This window comes from Glycine soja, chromosome 20, assembly GCF_004193775.1.
Source record: "Glycine soja cultivar W05 chromosome 20, ASM419377v2, whole genome shotgun sequence".
Lineage (NCBI taxonomy): Eukaryota > Viridiplantae > Streptophyta > Magnoliopsida > Fabales > Fabaceae > Glycine > Glycine soja.
Window position 1 is genome coordinate 8,014,847 of NC_041021.1, and position 13,942 is coordinate 8,028,788.

The 13,942-nt window shown below is 32.2% G+C and overlaps 1 protein-coding gene across 2 annotated transcripts; it reads left to right on the plus strand.

Annotated features, from left to right (window-relative positions):
* Nucleotides 1-2,517: 2,517 nt before the first annotated feature.
* LOC114403847 (stomatal closure-related actin-binding protein 1-like) lies at nt 2,518-13,374 on the plus strand. 2 transcript variants are annotated; one of them, XM_028367044.1, is made up of 13 exons: nt 2,518-2,767; nt 3,140-3,439; nt 3,639-3,767; nt 5,296-5,388; nt 6,049-6,189; nt 7,291-7,359; nt 8,073-8,156; nt 8,617-8,797; nt 10,313-10,429; nt 10,604-10,662; nt 11,914-12,045; nt 12,516-12,665; nt 13,014-13,374. In XM_028367044.1, the coding sequence occupies exons 2-13, from the start codon at nt 3,158-3,160 to the stop codon at nt 13,056-13,058; spliced, it is 1,482 nt and encodes a 493-aa protein (XP_028222845.1). In that variant the 5' UTR covers nt 2,518-2,767; nt 3,140-3,157; the 3' UTR covers nt 13,059-13,374. The 2 variants fall into 2 exon arrangements, with proteins under 2 accessions (XP_028222845.1, XP_028222846.1); XM_028367045.1 differs by lacking the exon at nt 2,518-2,767 and adding an exon at nt 2,836-2,932.
* Nucleotides 13,375-13,942: the final 568 nt, after the last annotated feature.

A 13,942-nucleotide genomic window follows, 5' to 3' on the forward strand; every position in this document is an offset into this window, starting at 1 on the left:
AGGGCTGAGGCAAGCGATGTGGACTTCCTAACACATATCATAATGTGATTAAATTCCTATTAATGGAAGAACATCATTGTATGACTTCCTCTTCCACCTCTTCTAGAAGTGTCACAATGATAATGTTTTTAATTATTATTTTTTTGTTAATATGAAATTTAGACTTTAGAGAGACCGGAGAAAGAGGGTTTATGTTTGATTTTTCTAGTATGAGAATGTTATTTTTTTTAGTTTAATTTTTTATAATATTATGTATGTTACTCTTATTAGATTATTCAATATAATACATAATTATAATAATTAATTAAAATATTACATAATTTTTTGATTGTCAGAAATTTTATATAAACAATTTCAGAGGGTTTGGCAGCTGCTTCTATAGCTTTAGCTGCATGCAGTTTTAGCTTTCATCAATCATCATAATAGTTTCAAGATTTTCATTTGAATAAGATTATCTTCTGTCACTGGATAGATGTAATATGGAAATATAAAATAAAACAAAAGTTTTAAAAACAGTTTGTTAAAAAGTAATAATTTGTGTTTTTTTAGTTGTAAATAGTAAGTTTATCCTATTAAGCTTTTAACTTGAAAATAATTTAATTTTTTTAAAAGACTAATTTATTTGTTAAAAAAAGTCTAATTTATCGTAACGAGAAGTTACGAGAGTCAAAACAGCTCAATTTATCATCTTATAGCAGATTATATATCAACTCGAATTTATAATAGTACTTAAGTATAGTTTATAAAATGATATTATTTAATCATCCAAGCATTTTAAAATGAACAGGTTGAATATGAAGTGAAAAGGGTCATGTAAGTTGGAAAATTATTATATATAAAAAAAAACAGAAGAAAAAAGAGTGAGAAAGAGTGAAAGAGAGAGAAAGCTCCCTGAGTATCCCAGGTACATACGAAGTTACAAAACTTGATGATAGATGATAGATGATACATGATAGATGATGATTGATGGCAAAGGAAGTGCAAGGAAATTTGAATACACAATGAAAACAACCCCTTCCAGTAAAATATGACAACTCATGATTTGGAGAAGTTTTCCCTGACATTATTATTATGCATTTCAACAAAGCCAAATCAAATGGCTAAGTGCTTCAATTATATAATAATTACGCACAAAACATAAAAAAAATCCACTATACAGTTATAGTGTCATTTCCAGAAAAAAGTAACAAGATAATAATTTATTCTTAAAAATGATAATATATTATCATATGTTGATTTGATTTTGAAAATTTGCATGTTATATATTTGTTAATTTTATAATAAGTTAATCCTTTGTCAACTTAATTGTCAAAATTTCCAACTTTATAATAATTTAATTTTTCAGTAAAAAAATAAATTTTATAAAGCTTATGACAAATATAATTTCTTAATGTTTTAATTTAAGGAAAATTCATTTGTGAAAATTAGTCACTTTTTCATTAAAAGAACCTAATTTGTATTGAAGTTGATAAAAGTAAAATTAATTTGGTGTCAAGTGTAAATAACTCATTTTCCAATATTCTCCTTTAAATATATTCTTTTACTATTGATTCTAATTCATGTGGATATTGTTCAGCCAAAAAAATAAAATTTCATGTGGGTCTTACTAATTTAGAAATGAGACTCCGAAATGAAATTCATATATTTAAAGACTCAAATAAATTTCACTTAATAAAATAAAATATATTAAAATGAGTATTTTTTTAATAACTATTATGAGCCGTAAAATTTTTGCCCTCAAGTATTTTAACGTATGTTTGTACTGGAGTTGTTTGTAGCAAATGTAGCTGGCCTTCAACTCAAAGCAAGTCCCCTCTCTTCAACTTAATTTAGAGGGTTTTCCAAACACAATCTTAATAATTTGATATAATATTTAGAATAACTTGTAATATGTTTGGATAGGTGTTTCAAAGGCAGCTATTCCATGATTTTAATGCCAAAATGGAGTGTTGATGTGGAAACTAAAAATTAATGACAATTTGAGTTTAATTTTCAAGCACACACTTGATGTGTGTCGATTCACGTGTTTGGTGACATAAAATAAGTTATTTGCTTGACATAAATAATACTTTTAAAATTTTATAATTTGTTAATTAGATACACAAACATTTTAAAACCAAATCACTTTATTAAAAAATTAAGGTTTAATTAATGTTTTAATTCCTGAATTTCGAGAGTGTGTTTTTTTACCTAAAATTTAAAAATGTTATTTTTAATACTTGAATTTAGACAAATTATTTTTTTAATTTCTTGATATAATAAATTAACACTTTAAATTTATTATGTCAGGATTAAAAAAATAATTTATCAAAATTTAGAAACTAAAAATAATATTTTAAAATTTTAAAGATTAAAAAAGTCATACTTCCAAATTTTGACACTGTAATTAAACCTGTTCAAAAATTAAAAGAAAAAAAAAAGGGGAAAGAAGTGTGAGTAAACGGTGAAGAGTGGGTCCCGCGAAAGAGTTTTGAGTTTAAAGCATAATAAGGAATGGACAGAGAGGAGAATAGAGTATCCAACATACATGGAAACACTGCAACAAAAAACGCCAACACTTAAAACACAAACTTGTTTAGGGGCCACACCCTCTCTCTCTCGGGCGCCATTCTCTTTTTTCCTTTCAAAAAGCAAAGCTACCATCTTTCTTTCCATATTCTCTCTCTCATTGTTACCCTGTTGGTGGATAGCAAAACTTCAGCAACCCTTTTGCATCTGATCTAAGAATCCCAACCTCAAGTACCCATTTTTTGTCATTTCATGATCTGTAAGTTCAAGTTTTTGTTTTTGTCTTTTTTTAGTTAGCTTGCTTTTCCCTATTGCTCCAACTCAGAAAAAAAAGAAAGAAAGAAAAGAAAATGTGATAAGAAGCAGGATTAGGGTTTAGTTTCATTGTTACAAGCTGTCAGATTTTGCTTTTGATTTGAACTAGGTTAGTGGACAGAGTGGAGTGGTGGTATCTCAATTTATTAGTTTCTGATTTTGGAGTATTTTTTTTTGTTCTGTTTATGCACATCTGTGAGTGAATGCTTTTTTTTTTCTTTTAGTTTGTTTTTAAAGATTCATTGGACGGCTTTAAGTGGAATGTAATCTGCTCAGTTATTGTTGCTAAAGACTGCATTTTTATTGTGATTGGCAGAGGTTATAGTTCGTGAAAATGACGAGGATGACCCGTGATTTTGGGGATACTATGCAAAAAGATGCAGTGCCGGCGGTGTCGGCTGATATAATATTTGCTTCTCTTCGGTTTCCTAATTACAAAATCGGAGTTAACAATCAGATCATGGAGACAAAGGATAGTCCAAAAGTGCTATCTATGAAGGAGGTTGTTGCGCGAGAGACTGCACAGCTGTTGGACCAGCAGAAACGCCTGTCGGTTCGCGATCTTGCCAGTAAATTTGAGAAGGGTTTGGCAGCTGCAGCTAAGTTGTCCGAAGAGGTCATCATTTTTATATTTAAAATTCTACTTAATTTTTTAATACCTATGTAATGCCTTTGTTTTGGAGGGCATTTCAACTTGAGAATTGTATCATATAATTTTTTTTAACTGTTTAAATTGAAATTATCAGTGCTTACAATTTGCAAAGAATTTCATGTTGCTATCATAACTAGGTTGTTTGTTTGCTGGTGAAATTCAGGCTAGACTCAGAGAAGCAGCTTCACTGGAAAAGCATGTTCTTTTGAAGAAGCTTCGAGATGCACTGCAATCCTTAAAAGGGAGAGTGGCAGGAAGAAACAAGGATGATGTAGCAGAAGCTATTGCTATGGTTGGCTCCTTTTTTAGATCAGGCTTTTCAAATTTATTCAGTTATTTGATAAATAATTCATATGAAGCTGATAATATAATGTAAAGTCATGTTCATTATACTTCAATCAACGAGCACCTTTTCCTCTCTAAAAGTTAAATTCCTTGGGGGAGTGGGAGGGGAAGGGATCATTGGGCTCAATTAAGTTGGATCCTTAAAGTTTAAAAAACAAAAAAAGAAAGGAAGACTGGAGAGTATATTTGGCATATGCTAGAATTCCATATATTGTGCTCTTTGTTCATTTTTAAGGATCTATTTAAATAGTAATACTTTCTTGCTACAGGCCAGTGTCGTGTCTGACCCCCATCATGTAAAATGGAAAACACAATACTTAAACTTAATGCTAACTGCTAATTGGTGATGAGAAGATATGAATGCTTGAAATCATATATACAATAGATGACAGTATTTGATAACTGATATAATCTTATACTATACAGATTAAATGTAAAATGGTTTGATTCATACCTCTATGACTATGAGATGATTGGCAAGTATTGTAGACTGACTGTAGGTACCCTGCAATTACTACACTATATACATGAGGATAAATGACCAACATGGCAGACCATCTACAATCAACCTAGACTGTCTTACAACAGAATTTTAGAGTCATATGTGAATTATGGGTAGTGGACGGTGGCTAATGAATTAGTTTATGAATTATTTTATCTTGAGAAGATAAGATAATTGTTTGTCTGGAGGTATGAACGTGAGTTTGTGTTTGAGATATTTGAGGATACTTCTCTTCAATTGTCCTTCCTAGAGTTCTTGTTTGTGTACCACTATGTGAGTACTTCTTCCTTATTGTCAATATTCTTGAGAATTTTCTGTGCCCTTTAAACTCAATTTTGTTTGATAAGTGGTTGCTCTAAATATTAGCAAGAGCTTTTTGCTGGAGGTCTAGTATGTGAGTCATGGCCTTTTGTTAGCAATGATTGGTTGCGTCATGCATTTTTAATAGATTGTTTAAGTTTTAGTGTGCAGCAAGTTATCCTATTAATGTTAGACTTGCTGATTCATTTTAGGTCATGGGAAACTCTTAAGTGTAAAATAATTGCCACAGTATGGTGCAGTTGGTGAATAAGGAATGAGTAATAATTCCAGTATAAGATAGATCAAAGTATCATTCTCTTGGTGTTTATATTTTTCTAAAGGAGTTGCATCAACAAATATCCAACATGATTGCAGAGCACTTGTATTTTGATGTTCTTTTTGTTCTGTCAAGATGGATCAGAATAAACACTGCAGGGAGGGTGTTCATAGTAGGGATGGATGGGGAGTGAATGGAAATACATTGATAACAAAATACGGGATAGTTTTTCTTTAAATCACAAATTTGCATTGTCTCATATTTTCTGATTTATATAATAGATTCATTGTTCCACCTCTCCTGCACAGAAGTTACAATCTTCTACTGATCATTTATTCTTGCACTCAGTTTATTTGTGATTTTAATAAGCTGTAGCTTATTTGGTGCATTCTGCAGGTTGAAGCTCTAGCAGTTCAATTGACTCAAAGGGAAGGGGAATTAATACAAGAGAAGTCTGAGGTGAAGAAGCTAACAAATTTTCTTAAGCAGGTGATGCTAATTTCTTTTACTTTTTCCTTTTGAGATAAAAGCAGAAATTTGATAAGAAATAAAAAAAAGTTTGATAACAATAAGAAGGGAATATTAATATTCTCTCTAAACTCAGCGGCAAAAGAAAGAAAAACATGACTAGCAATAACATTAATATAAAACAGCACTCTGATCCCTCTCCATGTCTGCTAGAAATTCCTAAAACTACTATAACATCCCTTAATAAATTTGTCACGAATATTTCCTTAAAACTTCTAAGTGCTTTGCTTCAACTGCAGACATCAAAGGACAAGATAAACTGTTCTGTACACTGCCATAAATAAACGAGCATAATATTTCTGGGTCTAAGAGAGACTAGATTATTGCACAATGATCTGAGAGAATTTGTGATTTCAATATCAACCCAGCCGATTTGTAGTTATTACATATAAGTATAACAATGTATAGGCAATATGAAACAAAAAATTGTGTGCTGCCACTTTGTCTGTCTATCTGTCTATTGTCTATCTAATTTGTCTGGGGAATGAAACCTCTCAAAGTCTATTTCTATCCAACATTTTATCAGCATTATGTATCATTCTATTCATTCGTTATGAATGAATGGAAGAGTGATCAAAGAAACTTTCTTTTCCACTGTTGAGAGTTTATATTCATTTGTAGGCTTCTGAAGATGCAAAGAAACTTGTGAATGAAGAAAGAGCTTTTGCTCGTTTTGAAATAGAAAATGCCAGAGCAGCAGTTCAGAGAGTGGAGGAAGCACTTCAGGAGCATGAGAGAATGTCTCAAGCTTCAGGGAAGCAGGTTTGGATCTTTCCTTCTGCCATAATGTTAAGTGCATCTTATTTATTATCAATTATTTTCTTTCTAATTTCAATACATTTGTTTTAAATTTATGATATATGGAATTATTAGTGAATAAAAATTTCTTCATGTTTTATTTTGTCCTTTATTGAGGTAGGTCCAGGGTAGTTTGCATGATGTAAAGTTATCTGTTGGGAATTTAGTTCTTTTTGACTTTAGGGCATTGTTTGTTTCTTTTGGTTTGGATGACGTTTCTGATGTCAAATATCTGGTGGTTGTCTCAATATGGGATATTCCTTGTTAGAGGTATTTCCGTTCTATATCGTTGTCTTCTTTACATTATGCACCATAAAAGAATACAGTACTCTATTCATGATTCTAAATCTAGTCTTTCCTGGGATTTTCCTTATGAAGAAAACTGAATGTTTGGCAGAGTAATGTGATTCAATCCCTCTTGCTTTTGCTTACATTACTCTTTTTTTCCTATCAACAAATTGATTTTCAACATTTTGAACTGTCTCCTAACATGGAGAGGTTTTCTTATGACAACCTCATTTGAAAATCTAAACTCCCTGTATACCTATGGCACAAATCTTTGTCTTCACTTAACTTTTATAAGTGATTTCTTCTGTTTCTTTTTAAAAATTTGGGGATGAAACAAGGATACCAGATGGGTAGCATTATGCCGCTTTTGAATTTCTTTTCTTTGGTGTATGTGGTTGGAAAAAAATGTGTTTTTTGAAGGGCCAATTTTTTACCATAGATCTGCTTTGTCACAGTGCTTATTGGTTCTCTTTTGTGCTATGTTCATGACTGTTTCAAAGGTGTTTACATCATTTCTGGTGTATGGAAAGAGTGGACAGCCTTATGCATTCTTGAATCTTGATTCTTTTCCTCTATTTTTTTAATATTCCCCTAATTGTACTTTACTCACTTTCTCTTGTATATTTTTTTATTCTATAAGAAATTATCAAATAAGAAAAACTCTTCAATAATCATGATATTGATTGGTTGCATTGAAAATATAACTGTTGATATTGCAGTGCTGCATCAAGTAAGTAATTTTCATTTTAACAAAATTTATTCCTATGGGAACTTTAGGATCTGGAACAGTTAATGAAGGAAGTTCAAGAGGCCCGGAGAATCAAAATGCTGCATCAGCCAAGCAAGGTATACATTGTACCTTTTTTCATTTATCTCTTGTCGTAGATCAATTATTATTTTAAATGCTCTTTTTTCTTCATTGTAGTTCCCTGACCCAACCTCTACTTTTTAAGTTTTCGTCAATACTTATTGGCAACGTATTTTGTATGTTCTCTTCTATAATTAGTGCCACCATATTTTGGTATGCCAGTATGCTTGGGCTGTTGACTTTCTTATTCATTATAAAGAGGTTGGACTGGAGCCTTGGAGGTGGTGATGAAATTCTTGAGATATGAGGAAAATACTTTGTATATTTGAAGACATTAGATTATAAATTTTCTAGCCCTTTTTTCTGTATTTGGTTAAAGTTTGAGTTATCTCAGTCTTCTTGAGACCGTTGATTTGTTTGTCTTGCTGGTTTTCACGAATAGCTGGTTGGTTGTACTGTTATGTACAATTGATGTATGATCACTTAAAGCTAGCAAAACAAGATAAAGAATTTGAATCAGTCCAATATATTACATCTATGAAGGTGTAGAGTGGATCTAGAACAAGGGCATTTCAGGGAGTGTATTTGGTTATGGCTGTGGTATTTTGTCTTTTAAATACATTATTGCTATTATTTTCCTATGTTGAAATTGCCTTCTTCTGACTATTTTCTTAGCCACATATCATATTTTTATGATATTAACACTTCATTGCTATTTTAAGGAAATGAAGACATTATGTATTGATTTTAGGTTATGGATATGGAACATGAGCTTCGAGCATTGAGGGCTCAACTTGCAGAGAAGTCTAGACTTTATCTTCGTCTACAAAAGGAGGTATGCCTATTATCTTATGTCATTTTGAAGTGGTTGTGATTTTTTTTGTCATTAACTGATTCTATAAAATATTAATACACTGTTTGATGTACAAGACTTTAGGAAGTGTTAGTTTATTCTGCAGTATGTGATATGTGTGTATGTATGTTGATATGTGATTGTGTACGCACAGAAGCATCTTACTGTCAAATTCTCAAATCTAATATGAGCATCACTTGTTGAAAATTATGAAAAAAATGAAATAAAATATATTCAAATCTTCTATATTCCTTTGGCTATAATATGAGATATAGACTTGGGGGTTTTCAAAGGTCTTCTATGGAAATGGTTATTGTTTGGACATCATTATTAAAGCATCTTTTGTTTGAAGCGAATGATTTGTTTTTTTGATAAAATTGTGGAGTGATGTGATGTCTTCCATAGTAATTTATCACTGATTTTCTTCCATTTCACTTTTCAGTTAGCAAGAGCAAAGAAAGGAGAGGAAAATGCTCCCCATTTATATGAATTAGAAGGAACTGAAATGTTAGGTTCATATTTGCAAATTCAACCTTGCTCTGATAATGTCCCTGAACTTTCAGAATGTTCAATTCAGTGGTATCGTGTATCAACAGAAGGTGCCAACAAGGAACTTATTTCAGGTACAAATTCCAAAGGTTTTGCACTTTGAATGATGAATAGCTTTTTTAAGCCAACCTGTTATGTTGGATTGACTTTTTCTTAATGCTGATCATGGAAATCAATTGGCTCATTACTTACACTGTTATCTACCTCTTGTATTTGGGTATTGATATTAACTTAACATTCATGTTTTGCTGTGACACTTCTATCCATAGTGATTGCTGATTATAGAATTATAGCAAGTCAAGAAACTTCTAACTATTCTTAGTGGGACAAAATACTCCAAATATAAAATTGATATACTCTTTTTGATAACATGCCTCTACTAATTTATGACAGAAACTGGATTAGAAACTAGAAAAAGAAATGAATTTTTATTTAGTACTCAGGGATTCAGGGTATTGAAGAGATCCTGTTCTCTCCCCACTCTCTAAGAGTACAATCCATTCTCAACCTCCCTTATTTATAGGCAACATGTCTTATTCAAACTATCTAACCTAACTAAGTAATGTAACTATGTAACGGGGGTTACCTTTTAACTTATTATTATTTTTAGCATCATATTTATTGCTTTACAGCAAGAAGAGTTACTTTTTTCCTCAAAAAATCCCACTTTCATTGCTACTTGCTGAAACTATTATTCTGACAAACTTTTTGGCTTCAAAGTATATGCCTACATGATTACTGTCTTATCTGCATATATCAGGTTGCTTCTTAAGTGTTCCACCTTTCCTATACAAAGCATTGTGAACTATTAACTGAACACAAATCTTCAAACATCAAAGTAAAAGAGGAATAGGCGATTATATTACTAACAAAATGGGAAAGTGATCATTGTTCCGGTGATGCATTTTATTTTGTGCCTTATCAATACAATTCTCTTTGGAAATTGGAATTATCTCGATGGGATATTTATCTTTTCTTGAAGAACTCCTCTCCCTGAACTTACTCGTTTACTGCTCTCTACCTGTTTAATTTGTGAACATAAATAATAACTGGTTTCATTTACCCTTTATATTATAGAAAACTAGATGGCACCAGAAAAAGATAAATGAAACTGTGTTTCCAAAGTATTCTGAAGCAACCTCCATATTAGCAGTCTCTTTCTGTTGTGTCATTCACTTCCACAAATGTGCTGTACCTCAGATTATCACCAATACCCTTGTTGATGTCTTCCTTCCTTTTAGATGTCACCTTTCCGATTGAAGGAGCAAATTTTTTGTCATTATCCTTCTCTCTATCAATAAGTCTGAGTTTTCTATTTGCTAAGCAAAATTCTTGTTGGTTAAATATTTTATTGTAGATGTTCACAATGATTGTTTGTTATAAACTATTTTCTTATGATTCATAGCATGTGATTTTGTTTTTGTGGCTATTATACAATATACATATTGTTAGCCAATCTTAACTGTTGTAAGGGCTTAATCTATAAGGTGTACCATTTGAGATGCATTGTGGTGGAATATTGATTATATGCCATATCTAGCATCTTTTCTATCCTTGCCTATCATGTAATACGACTTTTCTTTTCTCAGGAGCTAACAAGTCAGTTTATGCCCCCGAGCCTTTTGATGTTGGACGCGTATTGCAGGTTGATATTATTTTAGAGGGCCACCAGATCACATTGTCAACCACTGGTCCAATTGATCCAGGTTGGGTTCCCATGCCAAGTTGTACACTTTTAATTTAGTATTCATTCACAAGTATCATTTCTATGTATTTTCTTATATTTAAATATTTATAAATTTTTGTATTATCAATTTAAATAGGTGGACTTGGTTCTTTGTCCAATCAAGTTGAAAAAATCATTTTATATTCTTTTTCAGCTGCTGGTTTGGGAACCTATGTAGAGGCACTTGTGCGAAAACATGACACCGAATTTAATGTATGTTAACTTTTATCTCTGCTAATTGTATACAAACATCTATCTGAACTTATCATTCTAATTATCAGTTTATAAGTTTGTCTTGTACATGTGATTTCTATTTTGTAGCTCATTTGACCATACCATGTTATTGTGCAATGGGCATGAATAGATTTAGTTGCACAATTGCATTCACTATAAAGGGGATAGATTGGTTAATTCAAAATGGGATACATCTGCTGAAAACATAAACTACTTCTAAGTTGTTAGCAAGGAGGGAAAGCTAGAGTCTACAAAGGGAATACATTGACTCGACTTGCCAGGCCTCCAACTCCTTTATTTATATTAGGATTAGTTTAAACACAGATAATACACACTAGCCAGACTTATGTACTAATCTTAACCCAAATAGACAGGCCCATAACTAACATATTTTAATTCTAACGTGAGTAAACAACAGTGTTGTCAGCGCATTCTATTCTGGTGCTTGTAATGGGGGTTTGACCAACAAACAAAATTGCTTTTATCTTGTGCCTTATGTTATGTACAATATCGTGGTGAGACAATTATTGGGTTTTTTTTTGCTAATAGAAAAACTTAAAAAGCTGATATTAGTTGAATTGGTTTTGCCGTGATGGTGATTCTTGCAAAGGAGCCTTGTGCTGAAGTAATTCTTGTGACTGCATAAGGCAAAACAACCAACTCTTAGGTTTACAGGGTGTTATTGTTGAAAAATCTATAATTCTTAGATCAATACTTTAATTAAGGCTAACCTTCTAAGTTGTGTGGTTCCTTGGCATTGCATCAAAGTATGATTGACCAGGTGAGTCTGATTTTCAGAATTATCAGTTGCTTAAACTAATATGTCTAATAGTTTTTTGACATGATAGAGTCTCTTTGACTGAGTAGTCTTGTGCCATCCTAGTCACCACCAATCTCGTTAAAATCTCAATACAAGCTGCTAGTAAGTTGTGAGCTTGTTTTGCAGTTGTGATTTTTATGTTTGAGCAGTGTTCTCACCAACTGTATATGGTTCCATGCTTGTCCCTCCTCTCTTTTAAACAAATTTCAATTAAAAGTAGTGTCTGATTTTCATTAACTGTTGCTTTGTGTTGCACTTAATTAACATTTCAATGTAAGAAGTTTTAGAAAATATGGTCATATTCTTTGGTTATAGTAAACTGCAGCTGTCACTTTGTTTTCAATGTAAGAAGTTTTAGAGCATGGTCAAAATCAGTGACAATAATAATAGTTTAATTTAACACTTTGCAGGTGGTAGTAACTCAGACTGGCTCAGACCATCCAAATGAATCTATTCATGTACTTCATGTTGGAAAGATGAGGATGAAGCTCTGTAAAGGAAAGACAACAATTGCCAAAGAATACTATTCTAGTTTCATGCAGGTATTTCAAATTGTGGGCGCTCGGTTATTGATAATTATTGGTGACAACTCAAATTGAGGGCGAGCCCTGGTGCAGCGGTAAAGTTGTGCCTTGGTGACCTGTTGGTCATGGGTTCGAATCCGGAAACAGCCTCTTTGCATATGCAAGGGTAAGGCTGCGTACAACATCCCTCCCCCATACCTTCGCATAGCGAAGAGCCTCTGGGCAATGGGGTACGAAGTTTTTTATCATTCTGTAGCTTGTGTGGTCTTGGTAAATAAGGAAAGTACCCATACATTTACTTTGTGATAAATACTGTTTCTAACCTTTTTCACTTACCTTTTCATGGCAGTCTATATACCTTGAACAATGTAGCTATCTTTCTGTATGAAAATATCTTTAGGCTTTTCTGTTCAAGATTTTGATATTTTCGTTTCTTTGTCTTGTTTGTTGCTATGCACTAAAATATGGTGCTTTCTTGTTTTCTTTAGCTTTGTGGAGTTCGAGGAGGTGGGAATGCTGCAGCACAGGCAGTCTTTTGGCAACCAAAGCAAGGCCTTTCTTTTGTATTAGCTTTTGAGTCAGAGCGAGAAAGGAATGCAGCCATCATGCTTGCAAGAAGATTTGCATTTGACTGTAATGTATGTCTCCCTAAAGAATTTACACTAGATTTATGCTGAGACAGATTTGGCTCTTTTAAGCTGCATGTTGCACTTTAGAAATGTTGAAGTGCGGAATGATAGCTATTGATTGAAAGATCTTTCGAACAACTTCCTGTTTCGTTATACATGTGTATGTGTTTTATTACAATCTCAATAGTTAATTTTTCAATCAACAGCTATCATCTACATCCTACACTCTACCCTTTAAGGTGCATCTCACAATTTAGAGGAGCCGAATCCGATGATCATATCTTTTTGAATTGAAGCATTCATCTTTCATTTCTATCATTTTCTAACCAAGTCTTCATTGCTAAATTTCTAATGCAGATTATTCTTGCTGGACCTGATCACAAAGCTCCATTAGAAACATAATGGGACCTTGGATATTATTTTCTCAACTGTAATTATTTGAGTTTTCCTTGTATTATAAGTGTGTAACAGTGAAATATGCCTTTGGATTGTGCTAAGGATTCATACCTTGAGGTCTGAATTCCTTTATTCAATTTTTTTTTCACCAACACCAGGGCATGTTTTTGTTTGCCTTTGTGAGTGACATTAGATAAAATTTTTAGAGCTTACATTATGGAATTGGTGAAAGCTATGTCCAGTGTTTGAGGTGCTAATTGATTGTATTTGATTGATCCTATTACTGTCAAAATTCTCTCTCTATTAGATTTGTCTTCGGATATATACTTCCATCGTGAACAAGAATTTTTGTGAAACTTCCTCAATATGCAATGTTCTATAGCTACATTTACTTCAAGGATTGAAATACCGTTGAAGACAATACATGGAGAATTAAAAACCGTTGAAAAAAAATAGAATTAAAATTTTATAAAATAACTTGCTCAAGTAGCAGCATTCACCACATGTAAGTTGTGGAAGAAGATTTGAATATTGGGTCCGTCATAATCATAAAATTGTTGTTGGAGCGGTAAAAAATAAAAAGCATATCTTTTATTGGATAAAGTTATAATTTTAAAGATAGTTGAAATCTGGTTTAAATTATCATCAAAGATTAAATTGATTCATCTTTAAAGAAGAAAGATATAGATAAAATTAAATTATCTTATCTTTCTATGTATCAATATCAAACATGTAAACAAACATCTCCCTCTAGCCTATATAATAAACTAGTTTCTTCTCAAAATTTACAGAATGCTATTCACAGTTTAGTTTTTCGTAGCATATTCATACTCAGATAGAATGGAACGGCAACACTACTCCTATCGTGTGTCAAGGTTGAATGATCAACA

Coding starts and splice junctions, on each gene's coding strand:
- LOC114403847 (XM_028367044.1), top strand. CDS start 3,158: ATGACGAGGATGACCCGTGATTTTGGGGATACTATGCAAAAAGATGCA. Junction 7,360..8,072: donor TGCTGCATCAGCCAAGCAAG/GTATACATTGTA, acceptor TATTGATTTTAG/GTTATGGATATGGAACATGA. Junction 10,663..11,913: donor AACATGACACCGAATTTAAT/GTATGTTAACTT, acceptor AACACTTTGCAG/GTGGTAGTAACTCAGACTGG.